The 18,788-nt window shown below is 50.9% G+C and overlaps 2 protein-coding genes across 2 annotated transcripts in view; one reads left to right on the top strand and one right to left on the bottom strand.

The window, feature by feature from the left end:
• The window catches only part of FARSB (phenylalanyl-tRNA synthetase subunit beta), a gene marked incomplete at its 5' end in the record, with an annotated part of 39,119 nt that extends 36,512 nt beyond the window's left edge, over positions 1 to 2,607 (top strand). The window contains one exon of the mRNA XM_084267516.1: positions 1,944 to 2,607. Coding sequence (XP_084123642.1) covers positions 1,944 to 2,095 — 152 coding nt within the window. The 3' untranslated portion in view covers positions 2,096 to 2,607. The remainder of the gene's footprint in view (positions 1 to 1,943) is intronic.
• Positions 2,608 to 8,327: 5,720 nt separating this feature from the next.
• The window catches only part of SGPP2 (sphingosine-1-phosphate phosphatase 2), a gene marked incomplete at both ends in the record, with an annotated part of 35,374 nt that continues 24,913 nt past the window's right edge, over positions 8,328 to 18,788 (bottom strand). The window contains 3 exons of the mRNA XM_084267635.1: positions 8,328 to 8,873; positions 15,019 to 15,108; positions 17,444 to 17,623. Coding sequence (XP_084123761.1) covers positions 8,328 to 8,873; positions 15,019 to 15,108; positions 17,444 to 17,623 — 816 coding nt within the window. The remainder of the gene's footprint in view (positions 8,874 to 15,018; positions 15,109 to 17,443; positions 17,624 to 18,788) is intronic.

The following is an 18,788-nucleotide window of genomic DNA, read 5'->3' as shown; positions in this document are numbered from 1 at the left end:
CAAATCAAGCTTAAAACCAGTTAAGTCTCATGATATAATTGGGTCTAGATGTGCAGGAAGATAGAGGAACTTTCCCAAGGCTACACATAAGGCAGCTCAGGAGAACTGACAGATCACACTCACAGCTTTTTAACTAACCATGCTGTCAAAGCTCTTTCCTCTGATAATTTTGTAGCAGGGTACCACGCCAGCAGTATTAACTTGGCTCTTGCTCTCATCCCAGTTTACACTTACAGTCAAGCTTCTAAAAGAACGTCCCTGTGCTGCTGACATCCACGGGACAATACCAGCTTTATTCACAAACAGCCAAGCCTTCACCACTAACCACGGGGGTACTTTATTTTTAGGCTGTGATTTCACCCACAATCTGCAGGGTGATCTGAATGTGTGGCGTTTGTTTCTTTTCTAAACTCATTTCGTTGAGTTTGGGTTTAGCTCTTGCCTTGGATAGTGCAGCTGGGCAGTGGCGAGTGTCTGCTTGGCTGCAGTCCCGTGCCGCTGACGTCTGGGGGCAGAGCATTCCCCTCTTGTACATCCAGCAGAAGTCGTTGGGTTGTGCCAAAGGCTGGAACTGCTTGATCTAAAAGATACTCATTTTGAAGGTTTTTCACAACAGCCTTCGGGTGACGTCACTGTGATTGTTTACTACTGCCCTCAGATGCCACAGGGAGCCAGAGTCGAAGTACATGCTGGAGTTAATTTGCATGTGCAGCAAGTTGGATGAGAAGATGCACAAATTGCCCTTCTTATTCTTGTAGCTGCAAGTTATGACCACAAACCTCACAGGAGACACCTCTTGAGGAACTCTTCCCACTGGGAAGCTAACGAAGTATTTATCTCTGGGCTTGACTGGTAGCACCCAGACTGTCAGGAAAATGCTCCTGAGGTTTGGCCCTAACACTTTATTGTCTTTTTTAAATAGCTCCTTGTAAATGTCCAGAACCTTACATAGCATTTGGAGAAAGTGGAGTAAGTTGCTGTTAGGAAATCCCTGGGATCCTTTTGCAGGATGCAGAGGATGCAGAAGAGCTGAGTGCCGTGCTAGCAGCAGGGAGCAGCTTCTCAGCTGGTGTCTTTGTACTGGTGTTGGATCAGGGATGTGTCCCCTCTGCACTGATGCAACCTCGTGCATACCCAGCAACCCGCTCTCGTAGAAGATGCCTTGTTAGATTTTAGGCTGTTGAGGTAAGAGATGCAGAGGCAGGGGTGAGGCAGGACAGAGACAAAACAACAGGAGCATAGCTGCTATCAACAGCTTGAACCTATTGCCAGTACAGCCACCGCATGCAGATACATGGCCAGGTAGGAAGGGCCTGAAAAAGTCTGCACAGCTCCTCCAGGTTCTTCTGGGAGTTTTAATTTTTGTTAAGTCCCAAATAACGTGTTAAAACTTGAGGCTTGGTTTGAGGCAAGAAGATGATCTTTGACTTCCTTTGAGTTGCTCATCATTCCGCAGTTTTACAGTGTATATGAGACTGCTCAGAAGCTCTTCTCCAGATGAGGAATGCAGGTGGCTGCTAATGATGTGACATGTAGTCAAGCATGATGTGCCTACGTACCCTGGAGATGACAGCAAGCTTTATTTCCTTACACAGAGTAAGGTGGGAAATGCTCAGGTGTTACATAGCCTGAAGCCTGCAGAAGTTCTTCCTCTCTGTAGCCCTGTGATGCGACTTACCTGTGCTAATTTCTATTCCTGGAGTAGCTTAGTCAAAACAACCAGAGTGTGAAAAACACCCACACTTTGGGTTTTCACGTTTTATTTTTAACTCAAAGTGTTTTCTCATTCTTTGTCAATCTGTTAATGCAAGAAAGTGAGAGTCCCTCCTCAGCATCTTGGCAGGGAGAGCAGTTTAATACTGAGAGCTTTGTTCTCCACACTAAATGCCTATTGACTCCTTTGGCCCGGAGAAATATTGATTTTTCTCTCCCTTTCTTTACAGGCTCTGCTTTCTTCCCTGGTCGCTGTGCTGAGGTCTTTGCCAAAGGTCAAAGCATTGGGAAACTTGGAGTCCTACACCCCGATGTTATCACCAAGTTTGAGCTCACCATGCCATGCTCTGTCCTAGAGATCAATATCGAGCCCTTTGTGTGACAGCGGGACCGTTACCCTCCTGCAGCCATCCGCTGTCACTCGTAGCACCCTCTCTTCTTTTGTCTTCTTGGCAAGGCACATCCACTTACACTTTTATGTTCCAATAAAATAGAAAATCAGAGCCTGGCTCCCTGGGTAATAAGTTCCTTACAGCGCAGTTTGGCCAGCTTCCCCGGGGTCAGAATGTGGCATGACCATGCCCGTGGTATTTTTAAGGGGGGGGGGCAGAAACAAGTTGGGTAAAAGCCCAGTGTTTTACAGGAGAAATGTAATGGCCGAGCACATGATTAGTTTTCAAAATCAGAAATGTTCCAGAGACACAGCTTCATACTGTAACTGATTATGGCTGCGTAACAGGAATCTCATTCTTTTCTTATTGCATGAAATAAGATAATTGATTAGAGCAAATGTTGAGTGAATGTGAGCAGAACTAAGGACTTGAGCTTTTATTCTGTACGGTTGTCATGTGCTCATCAATGGCTGGGGGAGGAAAATAAACTTGTTTCATGAAAACCAGAGCTATTTTGTACGCAAGATGTGTGTAGTATCTGCTTCCCTACTCCAGACATTACTGTTGATCCTTTATCATTCTAAATTCAGAAAGGGGAGGGGGTGGAATTAAATGTTTTCATGGTTGATGTAAGCCCAGTGGTTTTTTTGAAGCTCCAAACCAAATTGGGGAAATGCATTTAAGAGCATATGCCAGCGGTCTTTGCGTGAGGAGCTGACGAGTATCAAAGCCCTCGCCCGGCCGAGGCCGGCGGGTTTGCCTGCGGAAGGTAACGCTGGTCCCTGCCGCGCGCGCGTGGCCCCAGCAGCGGCTCTCCGCTCCCCAGCCGCTCAGCAGGGACCGCCCAGCTTCTGGAGAGTTTTACTTCCCCTGTGGCTGCGCCCCTGCCAATGTAGAAATGCCTCTGAGGGGTCAGGCTGTCCCATGGCTGGCTTCCCAGCAGGGCAGCAGTTCGGCAGCAGCCTAGCACGTTGTGCCTCAGCTCTTTGGGAAACAATGCTCTGTTCAGAATGGGGATGCCCAACATGCCCTTCACGGTGTAATGTCACCAAGTGGGTGGCCAGCTCAGTATTTCACAGCAGGCTCCTTACCAGCTTCTGCTGAACCCAGCTCTCCCTCATTGGTGGTACTATAACCATGGCTAACATCACAGGCTAACAATGGCAAGGACTCTCTGTTAGGCCAACACGCTGTGGCTCCATTCCATGGTGACAGCCAGATCAGCTGTGGTCACAGGATGGGACCATCCAAGGCTGGGCACAGCAGTGACAATGGGAAAGCGTGTCACTGTGACCAGCTCATTGAGAGGTGCTGCAGCGATGGCAAGGTCAGCTCAGAGTGACACGAGCGGCATGTCCGTGCACATCCCCATCACCAGACCCATGATGGCTTTTCGGTGGTATCCCTGTCAGTAATCTTAACAGGTGGGAGGGCGACAGGCAAGGCTCTTCTGTGCAAGTGTTAATCCCGTATGAGGAACACACTACAGTTCCCCTCAGATGGAAGTGTAGATTTTCATCATCCCTGCGTGACAGACGTGCAGTGAGAATATAGCTGTTGCCATCCATTGCACGGCCAACCCCAGTGCCCACGGAGAGTGAGGAAACTGCAGCTCACATTTTAACGTCTCCCAAGGGGTTCGGCAGCTTGTGGTTTGCAGGATGTGTCTCTCCTCCATGCCCACACAACTGTAACCAAGCAAGCCTGCAGTGTGGGAAGCAATCTGTAACGCAGATGGCGAGCAGTAACCCCCCCGTTTATTAGTGTGCCATGCACGGGGATTAGGACGACAATAAGGCAGATTTGCATTTCAGCAGAGCACAGGCGTATCTGCGTGCACCAAGTATATTTCTCTACACAAGATTTTCTGACTCTCTGGGTGTCCCAATTCCCCTGTGAATACGCTATCCTTTGAGCGTAAAGACCAGATTAGGCTGGGACTAAGGGCTTGAGCTGCAGAGGTATGTGTTGGGAGGCTTTTAGGGATCACATCTCCTTCGTAGCCCTTGGCCAGTGCTCCACAAACGGGACACGAGCGTCATCCTGGAGAAGCAGCATTACTTGCTGAGAGTTGAGGAAGAGAATCCAGAGGAAGGTTAAAAAACCCTCTCGGAGCCACTGACCCCCCTCACAGGCAGACGCGGTACCAGCAGCCTCGCCAATGCTGCCACAGCTCTGAAATTCAAGCTGTGCTGTAGCACTGAGCTCAGGGTTAGCTGTGAATCCTGATGAGTGCGACCCATCACAGTGTCAAGCCCATTCTAAGGTGCTGTCCAGGTGCCTGCTGGACACGAATACTGACTCCTGGCTTGGTCCTCACGGTGCTTCAGCACTGCAGAGATGCTCTCCCAACCGCAAGGTGGCCTGGCGCAGCTCCCAGCCACCGGTCTCTGTGCTCGCGGTCACCACTGCACGACAGCATTTCCATAAAGGTCATGCTCGGGCCTGTTTCCATCCCTGGCTCACTTGCAATTTAAATCCTCCTAGGTTTGGCAGGTGAGTGTGGAATGGGCTGAGCAAAACCACGGCTGCTGCCAGGAGACCGCCGCAGGGATCACTGCCTCGGGCACACGCGACACCTCTGACCGCACGCTGACCTCGAAACCGAGCCTGATGGGCAGGTAGCAAATCACCTGTACCCAGAGAGGCAACCTGCCAGCCTGCTTCGGTTCCAGCCAGGAGCTGGGAAGGACGAGGAGACTGGGCTCATGACAAAGCTGCTGCTGGAGATTTAAACCAGGCAAAGCCAGTGCTTGCCGAGGTGGCTGTTAATCGCTGCCAAGGGACGCGGTAACGTTTGGCCTCTGCCTCGCATGGGGACCAGTGCCCAGAGATACTCTGCACAGGAGGGAGCCTGGACTGGCACCACAGCCCCCGGCACAGCCTGCAGCTGGTCACGCCTGGAGGAGGCAGCCTGAAGGCCACACAGAAGGGACTATGCACAGCAAGATGCCCACTGTGGCCTTCTTGCCAGCATGATGGAGCAAAATTAGAACAAGTGTCATGGCCCAGCCCTGGGGTGTCCCTGCGGGGCAGTCCTGCAGCTCCAAGGCTGAAGCTCCGTGCCTGGAAGCCATCTCCTACCCCATCCATGTCAGACTGGTTTATTCTGAAAGCCAAGCACCCCAACTCAAGAGGACTCAGCCGATGCCTTTGTGCTACCCAGGAGTGAAGTGACCTGCAAACCGGCTGCTAAACCTGATTTTTTTCCACCACACCAGACACATGGAGGCACCCGTGCTGTGGGAATGAAGAGGTAGGGAGCATTCCCAAAGACAGCAAAGACCCTCCTGGGTCTGCAGCGAGGACCTGGTGCTTCAGGTCAATGAAACACAGAGAGGGTGACTTACCTGGTCAGAGGGCTCGTCTCTTCAGGCCTGGCACTGCAGAAACGACTGGGGTGCCATGAGCACAGCCCCTGCATGGAGCCCGGCCACAAGCCTCACCTGGTCCTGCAGTGACCAGGCCTCATCCCAGCCAGCTGTGGACACCCGGGGGGCCATGGGCACCTTGCTTCCAGGCAGCACATGGTGCTGAGTGGGGGGACACAGCCCTAGCTGGGTTCAAACCCACATCCTCAATGAGAAAACCTTGTCAGGCTCCTCTGTGAACACAAACTATTCTGCACATTATGGGATGTCATGCTGCAATCACATACATCAATTTAAAGTCGCATTTGCCTTCCAGTTGACACCTACCTTCCAGTAGGTAGACATTGCAGGTGAAGGCAATTCCCAAGCATCCCCCATCACTACGGGCACAGCAGCGCACGTGCTTCCATTTGCAAAGGACACAGCACACAGCTGTAAGTACTTCATGTTTGCAAAAGGGAGGCTGCTGCTGCTGAGCACGGAGGAGCTGAAGCCCACAGCTAGGCTGAGCAGGAGAGGAGGGGACTGAGCAGGACAGCTTGGGAAGAAAGGTGGGTTGGGAGCATTTGGGAAGGTTTCTAAACTGTGACTCATTCCCCTTGTCTCAGACGTTCACAAGGAGCAACAGAGGACGCAAAATAAAGAGAGGAACAACGCACTGTGCAAAATAGGTATATTTTTAAATCTGAACCAAGCACAGCTTGCATGTATTGCAGGAATCACATGCAGGTAGATAAAAATACCGGTGTGCATACTTTATAAATCCAAGCATTTATGTATAACTCATAAACTCTCCATAGCATTAACCAGCTGTGATTCAGAACAGAAGTTTTAACGGGTAAAACTGCAGGGATGTCAGACCGTGCCTACTATGGGGCCAACTGATCTCACCCCACAGCTTAAACACTCACCTTGCTGTCACCTTTTTTTCCCAGTTCTGGTCCTGTCTGCAGGGCTCCCTGCAGCTGTACGCCACGGAACAGAGACTTTAAGGTGCTTTAAGGCCTGACCACAGCAGCGTGCTGGAAGGAGGGAGACCAGGGATGGGACCCCATGGTTTCGGTGACCCGAGTCTGGCGCTCACTGAACAGCACGTGTGAGCAGGTACATGCTTTGCTCAAAGGCTCGTTGGAGCTGCTTGCATGCACATAGACAGTCCTGACAGCCTGACTCAAAGCAGCTTCCCTGAAGCCTGGGCATTCCTAAAATCAGCAGAAATCTTCATTTCTCCTGGAGACTGCGGACCTGGGTTTAAAATCACAGGCTGCCCTGTGCACACACCTCCTGCTCCTCACACAAAACTCCCAGCTACGTTTTGGGTTTTTTTTTTTAAACTTGATTATATTTATCCAAGCAGCCAAACCGACAGCAGAGCACCTCCTCTACATTTTTCAGGTGGGTGTTTCTTGCAGCCAGGAAGACAAGTGTACGTGGTTAAAAAGCTGCCTTTTTTATGTACATGCTGCCAGGAAAGGCCCGGGGGCTGTGCCTGCAGCTCTGTGCTTAGAGCAGGTTAGCTCTTCTCCAGCCAAGCAGACCACATTCACCGCTGTGTTTCTCAACAGCTCGGTGGTCTAACAGAAGATACACCTATTTAAATAAGCAGCCTGAGTTATAGTGCCAGCCCTGCAGACGCTTCCCAACTGCTCTTCTACAAGCGTATGCACACAGCATTGTAGGATGCATGGAAGACCAACCACAGAGCTGTGCAGTGCCAGAAAATGATGGCATCTCACCATCGCCACGCGTTGCAGTCACCCGAGTCACCACGCGGCTCCTTCCACAACACGCTGTAAGGATGCTGCCCGTCACCGAGCCCCTGTGCCATGGGAAGGGCTCTGTCCCAGCGCCTAGGCAGGGAAGCTAAATCAGAGCAGAGCAGTTTGAGCACAGGCCTCAACACTGCAGTAACTGCTGCTCCTTTGTACGAGGGGATCTTTTAGCAGAGGCTTTCTTATTGCTGTTTGAGATGACTCCTAACAAAGTCACTTAAAATGCCTTGTGTTGGATCTTTCCTCCTCCTGTTTTACCTTTTCTTCTCTTTGAAAGGCCTGCAGTGGGTAAATCCATTCGCACAGAACAGCCAGGTCTGGCTATGCTGCTGGAAGACACTATGACAAGCAACAAGCACAGGAAGGGCAGATTTGCTTAGCCACACACACAGCTGCACCCAAGCGTGGCCGCCCGGACTCTGCCGACACTGGCTGCTGGAGCAGCCTGCCACCTCAGCCAGCAGCACGCTCCCACCAAAACTGGACAGCAGGAAAGTACCAGCACTTCCATGTCACCCTCCCACCCTCATTGCCCCCCCCCTGCTCCCCAGGGATCACAAGGGAAAGAGCTCTGCATGCTGGGGGAGACACTTTGCTCTCAGATGGCTGTCTCTTCCCCAGCCCACCAGGCACTTATTCCCCACCCTGCACCCCCAGTGTGAGCCCATCCTTGCCCCACTCTCATCCTGCAGCAGGAGTGACCCTGCGGCCAGGCTGGCAGTTTGGCAGCCCACAGAGCCAGCATCCCATGGGCACGGCTGCGCTCCCTGGCACCCCAGCCCCACGGCAAACCAGCCACTGCTGCGACTCTGCAGGGACCTTGGCTTTGTCCTCTGTTTTTGTCATTTGCTTGCAGCTGGGCCAGGGGGTCTCTACTTATGGGACAACACAGCCGGGTCAGTGATTTTGAGCCCAAAGTTATTTGTGTACAGCAGTTCCTGTGACTCTTCTGAATCCAGTGTTTCAGGCCAGTGCAGAAAGGCACAAAACAGTTTTTGGTCAAGTCACCAGCCTTGAACAGCTTATCGTGTCTCTGCAATGGCGGCGGCGTACGCTACGGTGTAAGGAAGGGGCTGGGCTCACATCAGTCCCAACAGCTCGTGCAGCAGCGGCACAAGCACCGTGGCACTGAGGCCAACCGAGGAGTAGGTTATGAATTTATACGGCACTTCGACTTCCCGGCGTCTTCGGGCTTCCAGGTCGCCCATGGAAAACTTGTACCGATAGCCCAGCATGCCAAGGACCACGCTCTTCATCAGCCGGCGTGTCAGCAGAACCACAGAGATCCCCACGAAGAACCTGGCCAGCACGACCACTGCCAGCTTACTGGTGAGCAGAGGAAATCCAAGCTGAAAGCCTTTACTGGGGTGGGCTGGCACAGCGTACTGGTTATTGAACCAAAATCCCACAGTTGCTCCAGCTCCTGCTCCTAAGATAGTTGTGGTGTCTCCCCTGGTAGGGCTGTAGTAGTCTAGTTTAGGGTAGTTGTAACATAAGATGAGAGGCACAGCTATGGACAGCAGGGGACAGAAGGGATTAGTTAACAGCAAGTGGTCGATCACGTCCCACACAGGATACAGGAGCACGAGCAGCACAGCCGAAATCAGCGCCCCGCCGATCACATCCTGCAAAGAGAGGATGGTTAAAAGCTCTGTGACACCTGGAAGGCAAGACAGCTGTTCTCAGGCAATGAGAGACCCCTGTCCACACGGCAGCAGAGGAACACCCTGAACTCACAGCACAGCACAACACGTCTGCTAAACAACACATGGCAATCCACGAACCCAATCTCGGCCTTGCCCATGCAAATGTGTTTAGTGACCCATATTTCTCCCTTTCCTGTTTTACGGGCACTCTGCACCTGCTGCCTCCGTGGAAAAGGCGCAGCAGCATCTCAGGGACAGCAGCATGGGAAACTCACAGAGCCACAAGGTTGGAAAAGACCTTTAAGATCACCGAGTCCAACCGTTCCTGTCCTGTGCTAAACCAGATCCCCAAGTACCTGATCTACCCTTTTTTTACACACATCTGGGGATGGTGACTCAACCCCCTCCCTGGGCAGCCTGTGCCAGGCCCTGACAACTCTTCCAGTGAAAAATTTTTCCCTAACAGCTAATCTGACGTTTTCCCTCATACAGACCCTTCCCCTCCCCCAATCCTGCGAGGAATGACATCACATCGGCAGGATTATTGCTCCCTCCCTGTGCATAAAGAGAAAGGTGCTGTCCCTTGTCAGAGAGGGAGCACCCAGCCCAGGACCTCGGGCTGCGGGGGGGAACAGTGCAGAGCTGCAGGACGTGGTGCCTGTGCCACCATTTCTGCAGACAGCAGCACGAGGTCGGCACCGCCGGGCAGGAATCCATCAAGGAAACATTTACAGCCCGCACCTCTGGAACCCAGCTGGCAGTTCAGCACCCAAGGCAAGCAGGCAGTTAAACCTTAATTTATTAACAGACACAAATAGGGTGTTTTGAGAACTTGATTGTTGTTACCAGCGAGGCTGGGAAGGGAGACAAGAGGTAACCCCTAACAAAAGCCGCCTGTGCCAGAGCAACCAGATAAAAAGCGCCCTAACAAGTTTCCCCACGCTGCTCTCCTGGCATCGCTCAGGAGGCAGTAGAAGTCGGATGCTGACCGTGAGATGCCCTGCAGAAGCTAGATGTGATCACAGATAGAAATGCCCTCTTAATCAAGATGGTATCTTTTCCACTGAGTCTTGACAGTTGACTATTACCACGCTTGGTCACAGTCTAAAATGAATTATTTATTAGAACTTCACATATAGCTGGGCAGGAAGGAGGAGACTTGATCACAACAGAAATATTTAATGGCTTTCTGGTGAATGCATTACTCCAGCATGGTGGAACTTCAGCTGTTTCACGGTACATTTGGGTTTAAGCAACTCCCAGAGTCATTTGGCATATCCATAATACAAATTCCCACTTACCCTTATTCCCTCACCCATGACACGAGGACAGCCACAGAAATACGCAAAGTTGTTCACAGACACCCAGCGTGTAAGATACCACCAGGTGTCAATACTTCACATCTTTCCACACTAATTGTTAAATCACAACTTTACACACAAAGGCGGGTTTCTGCCCAACACTAAGTACCTTGTGTCAACCTGGAAGAGCTGGGGGCTTTCCCAGCACGATGCTCAGAAATCCCACAACCACTGTGCACCTCTGTTTCCCACCTCATTATTTTCTCTGCCTCATATTAAAAGACAAAGTCCCGACATCTCACTACCCCCTCTGCCCACATGCAAGGAAGGAGTGAAATGTGCTTTTCTATTCCAACTAACGACACTTAACCAAACACTGATAGTCTCCTAAGAAATGCTTTGCTCAGATTTACCTGGCTGACCCCAGCAGTTCCTGGCTGGGGCGCAGACAGCCTCCATTTATGAACCTGATCAAACTTTTCTAGATTTTGTTATTGCACAGGGAGGACTACACGGTGCCTGGAGTTTCCCAGCAGGGCCCAGATAAGCAGCTGCACTCCTGACCAGTACCTTATACCGGTGGTTTCCACAGTGGGCACACAAGGCAACCCACTGGGCTGTGGGAAGAGGCCACATTTTATACCACTAATAAGTAAAATTGAAAAAAAACATTTTTTTTATAAGTAGTATTTCCTCCTTATCCTTAATTTCTGTTTTTCTGTATATTTTATAATGTATTTATCCATATAGTAACACATCCATATAATCCATAAACAAATATACATAATATCGGGTGCAGATGCTAAAAATTTATTTTACTGATAGGGGTGCACGACCAAAAAAGTTTGGAAACTAGTTATTTCTACTGTGCCCTGCCCCCAGCCACCAATACATGAGTTTCTGATTTTGGAGACTCCTTATGGGCAGCTGCTGGAGAGCACAGGACATGCCCAGCTGTGTCCATCAGGAGTGACTCCCTTTCCCTCAGGTACCACGGGAAGATGTTGGACTTTCTGAACGCCCAGAACAGACTGGCAAGCTCAAGCCTAACACTCTATGAAAACATTTAGCGGTGGGGAATTAACGCTTCCCACCCTGTGGCTGTTGAAGCAAGGGGGAGCTGGGCAGAGACGGGAGGCTCTGATCCCTGAGAGGAGAAGCAGCTTCCCGGGATGCTCCCTACTGCGCACCCAGGAGCGGGACCTCCGCTCCACCCCGTGGTGCGGGCGCTGTTTGCACTCCCAGGAAGCACATTCCTGCCCGTCCTGCCTGTGTAAACAGATTAACCTCTTGCCAAACCCACAATTATAAAGGAATTTTTAAATGAGGACAGGCACAAATTCTGCTCAAGGTGCAGCACTACGGGCAAATCCCAAAACCTCGTTTCCTTGCTGAGACAGCCCAGGTCCCTCAGCACTAATGAGTCCTCCTTAGGCTCCTTCCCTTCCAAAACCCGCACAGCCCCACTCCCACACAGCAGCCCCGTGTCTCCCCCACAGCATCCCCCCGGCCCGCAGACATGAGGCTGCACTCCTACTGATTGTAACTGGAGGGCTGTCTTTTGTATTTGCCACCTGAAGAACAGCCCAGCGCTGGGTTTCTAACACCCCATGTCCCCCAAGTTATTTTGCTGGGCTATGGGTACATAAAGAACAATGACTGGGGTACAAATCCATGCCTGGGACACGGGACCGGGATGCTCCCAAAGGCTTTCCACCCATCACAGAGGGAGCACAGCAGCACAGTCTGTGGGTACAGGCACCGTTGCTGATACTCTGGTGCTGGGTGTTTCTTTAATTTCATGAGGTCTTAGGAGCATGATTTGGTTTGGGATTGGAAAAGCTTTCTGAAGGCAAGACCGTGCTGTGCTCTTCCCACTGAAGCTGTGGTTGGGGATACAAACACTCCGAGACTACTGAACCAGCAACCCGAACACGGTGGCACTCGAGCATCTTCCCCAGTACTGCCAAAGCAGGGAAAAACCATTTACTTTGTCCAGAGGAACAACTTAGAGAATTATTTTTGGTTGCAAAAGTGACCTTTTGACTTCTCTGTGCATCCTATCCCCCCCTTGGCAGCTGGCACAGGGCACTGCTGTTCTCAGGGCAGCCCAGATGGGAAGCTGTGGTTGTCCCAACATCAGCCTCAGCTCTGGAGTGACTGGCTGCCTCCTCAAGGCCCTGGGGAGCACACACTGCACCCAGCTCTGCCACCACAGTGAATGCCAACCCATCAGCTTGGTGCATGATGAAAAACCTGCTGCTGGCCCCAAAGGGTTAACAGGGGGATAAATGTCCACCCCCTCCTTCTTTCTCCCCTGCTTTGGGGCTGCCCTTCACTGATGGAGCTTTCCCCATATGATTTGCAATGGCCTTGCTTGTACCTTTTTGGAATGCTGGGTGCCCACACGGACAGCATTGCTCCTCATTTCAAACATGAGGTGACTCTGACACGCTCCAGCAGCAGTGAGGCAGTAAAACCTGGTAACCTCACCAAAACAAGGACCAAAAACTGCACCAGCTTTTTAAGATGGGGAACAGAGGGATGTTTTCTGAATTGCAGCTGTCTGGGGAAAAAAAAACCCCAGCAACCCCCAGTCCTAGTGTCTCCAATCGCTCTTTGCTCCTAAAAAATAACCACCAAGATGTTTTGGGTTCTCTGCTTCAGAATCTGCACACACCCTTGCTTTGCCCTTCCCAGGTAGCTCCAGACCCCCTCTTTGCCAGCTCCTCAGGCCACCACTTCAGACCCAGGAGGAAGGAGCTGGCCTCACCCCTGCTCTGCCACTCACACGGGTTGTTCTCGTGTTACAGTGGTGAAGGTCACCAGCAGTAATTAAATTCTCTCCCAGCAGTGGAAGCGTGTTGCTTCCTCCCTTTCCCTGGCTGGGGTAAACACAGGCAACGGGCGCCTACTGCCTCTCCCCCAGCAGAGTTGTTTTCTGATACAGCCATAATGATGCAAACAGCTCTTGTGCCAGCTCAGCGCGTCCCCAGAAGGTCTTTAATCACCTCGTCTCTTCTACTGACATAACTGTGCTTTTTGAGGTCATTCCTGATCCAAAAGTGATGCCAGCAGTGCTGAAATACAGGCTTATTCTTTGGAGCTGAGACTACAGAAGGCTGGCCCCTGCACCGGAGCCGCAACAAAGCACAGTGCAACCGCCTTGCTGCTCCTCCTCCAGTTCCTCAGGTGGAAACAATGCAGTTACATTAGCTCACTGGGTATGCTTCACTCTTTCATTTGCTTTACTAACACATTATCATCACTTAATACTTAACTATATCCTGTAGGCAACCATTTTCTATTAAGACCTCCACTAAAAATGCATCAGAAGAGGCTGTTTCAGCTGCTGGGCCTCAGCCCCACGGCATCTCGGGCAGCTCAGAGCGGGAACCATCCCTAAAGTGTGGTAAATGGCTCAGAACTGCACCTCTCCCCTGGCAGAGCCTGCATCTGCAGAGAGAGGGGCTGCATTTGGGCAGCTGCGCTCCTCAGGTGCTTCCCCAGCTCTGTCCCCACCACGGCACTTGTGGGGTGAAGACCCCAGTGATGTACATTTGCCCTTTGGAAGGGCAGCATTGCTCACACTTCAACTAAGGAGCTTTTCCTTATTTTAAAGCCCTTTTTTATCATGTTGAAGTCACAATGGACTACTTCTTCACCCTAAAATCCATCTGAGTTTGGGGGAGACCTTCATCACAATGGACAACCAGCAAGGGAAGTATGCAGAGCTTTTACCGAGTGACTTACAGTCACTGGCCAAGAACGGGTGTCTCCGGCATCAATTTAAGATATCGTGTTGATCCACTAGGCCTGGAAGGCCAAGCTGTATTTTATAAGCCCTCATCAGGGCTCTCTTTCTTGCAGACATCAAGTCCCCTTATTACAAACATAATTATTACTTAAAGAATGCCATTGTTGATGCATATGCAACCAAGCAACAATGCACATCCAGCTCCTCGGGGAAGGAGCCGGGAGTTTTTATCCATACATGGGAAGCTAAGCTCCCTGACCCCCACGTGTAGCAGAACAGTAACGTTTCCTCTTGTCAGGAAGGAGCCAGCTCCTCTGTCATCAAATTTACACTGAAATCTGTTCTTAAAGCAGGACTGACATCTCCAAACAACTGTGCCCAACGAGTGTGTCACAAAGCCCTAACTGGTTTACGATTATTTTCAGGCTAAGTATTTGTGCAGCTCGGGCCTTTAAGAACTAATTTCTCTCCAGCTAAAAACAAGAAGCTTGTCACAATATTTTCAAGTGCCACGTCCCTGCATGATAGCATGAGGGCTGCTATCCCCCAGACCCCAGGGCAGCTCACTCACCACGTTCCACCCCCTCCTCCGCTCCCCGCAGGTTGCCATCCTGACTCACCGACCTGCTATTCCTTCTCCAACCCTCCTGAGCTAAACCAACCCAGAATATTTCTCACCAACAACAGTGATACTATTGCACAAAAGGCTTGGCTAAGGAGCAGCACGAATTGCCCAAGCACATTCCTCGCAATTAAAATGTCAAAACAGAGAGCTACAATTTAGGTGCCACACCAACCTCACCCGGCTCCTCAGCCCACGCACACCGCTGCTTCCCCGATGGTATAAATAATTTCCTTTCAGACTCAAATAGCAATAGCCTGAGGGTTTCTCCACAGCTGCCTTTGAATGTACAGCCTGAAATTCGGTGCCAGGACTCCTATGTTCCTGCAGTGGCGCGGCCTCGCCGGATGCACGTAGCTCAGGCAGCGGGAGGCGGGAATGGCTACAGGTAAGTCAGCAGAGCTGGAGGCAGGAATGACGTGGGGTGGTGTAGGGCATCCTTACCAGGACTGTGTGCATCCCTGTGTAGAGCCTGCTGAGGCACACCAGCGTTGAAAACACAAACGCTCCGATCAGGCCTAGTTCGAATGGATACTGCAAGAGAGGAAAATAGATCCATAAATACACCTGTTACACCATTACCCACTTTAACATAGGTATATATCTGAAATAAAACACACAAGCAGCTGGGCTGACATGGGGATCCGGCACTGGGAAGCACTCCCAAGCTGTACCTTCCTGAAGGGGTTAATGTGACCTACGAGGAGTCCTCACATCAGCCAACAGCCAATGGGCATCCCTGTTGGAAGGGTGATGTGATGGCCGTGGTGCTGCGTGCTTTTGGGAAAGCCTAGCCTGAGCGTGGGGAAACCTGGGGAATAGATGGCATTTGCAGAGCTTTTGCTCACCTGCAAAATCCATGTTAATGCTAATGACCTTAAGGGAAAAAGGCACAGGATGTTGTTCGAGTGATGCCTGAGGTGGAACCGCAGCTGCAGGTCGCCCAAGGGGAACATGATAGCTGCAGAGATGGACAGGAGCATGATCAATAGTCCTTCTGCAGCAGGCTTGGAGGGGAAAAATCAATGTCTGGGTTGAAACTACAGTCTGGCTATTAGAGCAGCCAGGACCATTCTTCCCTGTGACACTTAAGGCTTAATGATCTTCTTATGAAGCCACGTTTGCTTAATTCCCTCTAGGAGTTGCCTACGAACATGGAAGGAAGTGTTGAAATAAATTGACATTCTACAAGGAAAAAAACCCCACGCATTCAGTAAAGAATGAGCTTAATGTGCCAGCCCTTAATCCAGTCACTCAGCTTCTGAGGCCCAGGGCGGGGCTGGTGGGCCCCTCCCAGTCTCCAAAGGACATTTTTCAGGAAAAAAGGTAAATGAACCCATAATGTAAATAAATGAAATTAAATAACTGGATTTGACACAAAGTCTCCACCTGGAGAGGCTGACAGCTGACCAAGGTGGCCACAGCTCAGCCCAGTGTCCTGTGGAAAGTCTGAGGCATAACAACTCCCTCCTGGCCCTACCCTGGGCGTGCTCCTGCCCCTGGAACAGGGAGCCCAGGCCTGGCTGCAGGGGTCACTCCTGGTTCACAAAGCGCTATTTCCTCCTGGCTTCCCTAAGCCTTTGTAGGATTTACACCCACTTTATTCCCCCCTCAGCAGGCAGCCTGGGACTTAGTCCAGATCTGTAATTGATGACTAAGGCAGCTTTAGAAGATAGCAGCATAATGTACTGGTAGATTTTTCCTTCTTAATAGAGGCAATTAAATCATTTAATTATTTTACAGCAGCTTTATTGTTTCATGGCAGTTTCCAAGAACTATGAGACAGCCCGTGAAGAGCTGTGGCCCCCAGTGGTAGCTTATCAATGGAGGAGGAGAAAGTGCTGCTGGCCAGGTCTTTCTGGCAGGGCTGACAAATATCCCACCTTATGGCTCCTCATCCCCACCCCATTTCCAAGCCACTCTGACCAGTTACCATACTGTTATAGGGATGAGGCTGGAGGCTAAATGAATTCAGAGATCTCAGCATAATTCAATGATCTTGGCATAATTCAGCAATTCCTGTGAGTCACAGCCCCAGGACACGGGAGGGAGGACACCCAGGGACCCACAGCAAGACCCCCAGCCTACTGCAAGCCCTCTTGCTTGATCTCTGAAGTGTGCCTGAGAGGGCTGAGGAACAGGCTTAGATACAATGCAGCCAGGAAGCTGTTACTGCTGGAGTACAGGAAGCATACGGCTGGGTTCATAGAATGAAATTGAAACAGTCATTGCAGAGAAATGAGTTTGTGGGAAATAAACCTTTGAGAAAGATAAAATACTGAAGGTTTTGGGAAAATGACCATGAAATCTTCCCAAGCAGCCTACAACTCTAGAGCAGCGAGACTGATGTTACTTCTCGGACAAACAGGCTCCCTGAATGGTGTTGGATGCTGTTTGTCTAGGGCAGGTTAGGGCCAGGGGAATTCCAAGGATGCTTTCCCTGCATCACACAAAAAGCAGGCGGCTCAGGGCTCCTTTGGTTTCCCTGGAAGTTGGCATTTCTGGATGTGCAGCAGAGGCTCAGCAGGCACGGGGCCAGCACAAGACACCGACTCTGGGCATCTTCTGCAGCAGCCCCATGGGTCCCCCCCCATGGAAAACACAGCAAGCCCACCCAAGCACAGCAAGGCAGCCCAGCCCACCCACGGCTCTGAGCAGGGCTCATGCTGAGGGAAGGAGTTTTCTGCTGAACTTCGCTCTGCTATTGGCCTCTTATGGTAACAGGAGGGAAAAATTCATGTCTGTGAAAACAAACACAGAGCCCCTCTGGAAGCAGCAGCAGCTTTGGATTTGCTAGTTTTCTGGAGGGTGCTGGAAGCAGACACATGCTTTGGGGTTTTTTTTAATTCTTTATTTTTGTCCCTCTTACCTTGTACTGGTTCACAGTTGCAATGAGAAAGGAGAAGGAGATGGCAGTAGCTGCCATGGCATGGGTGGAAGGCATCCCATACTCTGCAACTGTCCTCAGCTCCAGCTTGACAACAGGTGGTGAGAGGGGCCGAGGCCACTTCAGTATGTCCTTGGAGACCTGGCCAATGTACATCACTATCTGGGGAGAGGAAAGGCCACAGGGCTGTCAGTCAGCACAGGCAGTTCCCATTCAGCCCACCCAAGAACCACCTCTGTTGTTGCACTTTTTCCTGCAAAACCCACCATGCCAAGTGCAGAATTTATCCCCTGAATTATTAAAGGGTTTTCCATTATCCTGGTCAGTGAAGGAAGTGGTGGCTTTCCTGCACAGTGTTGTAACCTGATCAGAAGTGGGACCAGCAGGAGGGTTTGCTGATGAGATGCATCAATATAGGATGGTCTGAAATGGACAGCTGGTTCCCCCCTGCCACACCAGAGAAGTTTAAGTTCCTCCCAATCCCTTACAACCCTTCTCCTGCAAAGCAAACCTCTGTAAGAAGAGTTTTTCTTAAATCAACACCTTGGCCAGCTGCATCCCTCCCAGCTCCACGCAGTAGCTCTCCAATAGCAGCACCAGCTCTCCTATTCCCAGCAGCTCCCACTCACCCCACCACACAAGGTGCTCCAGGATCCCAGCCAGGACACACCACCAGCTAAACAACCTTGGCACCCACTGTGCTGACACCCTCCTCCCAAAGACAATGGGCTCTCAGCATCCACAGAGAGAAGGATGTAAACAAAACCTGCCAGGCTGTCCCTGGAAGATGTATTTTCTTTCTCTTGCCACCCTCCTCCTGTTGGATAGTGCAGCCAGACATGTCCAAAGCAAGCTCTGCAAAACCAAGCAAACCTCTTTGGGCTGGTTTTAGTTGGTTTTGGTTGGGTTTTTTAGTACAAAAAAATCAGGTTAACTGACATCTGCCATGAAAAAACTCAGTTGCCGTGCGAGACAGCTCACTGTTCTGCTTCTCATGCTTTCCCTAGCAAAGGAGGGGTCTTAAAATAACACCCTTCCCATGCTGGTGTTCACCATATGCCAGAACAGCAACACAATCACCCGCTGCCTCATTTGTCACCAGCCACATGGCATCCCTCCATCTCCCACCAGACATTCAAAAACTGGCTTCACGTGAAGAGAAAGACATCAGGACTCAGAATGCACAGATCAGGACCAGAGAAAAGCCAAAAAGTCACATTCCTTCACTCCTCTTTCTACTCAAGCACACGCCACGGGGAGCACTAGGCTTCCAGCCAGCACCAGAGCTTGGCAAAGCGACTGCTGGTGCCTCTGCATCCTGTGTCCC

Source organism: Gallinula chloropus (assembly GCF_964237585.1).
Source record: "Gallinula chloropus genome assembly, chromosome: 8".
NCBI lineage: Eukaryota > Metazoa > Chordata > Aves > Gruiformes > Rallidae > Gallinula > Gallinula chloropus.
Note: the sequence above shows the minus strand (reverse complement) of the source record. Positions and strands in the feature narration are given on the sequence as shown.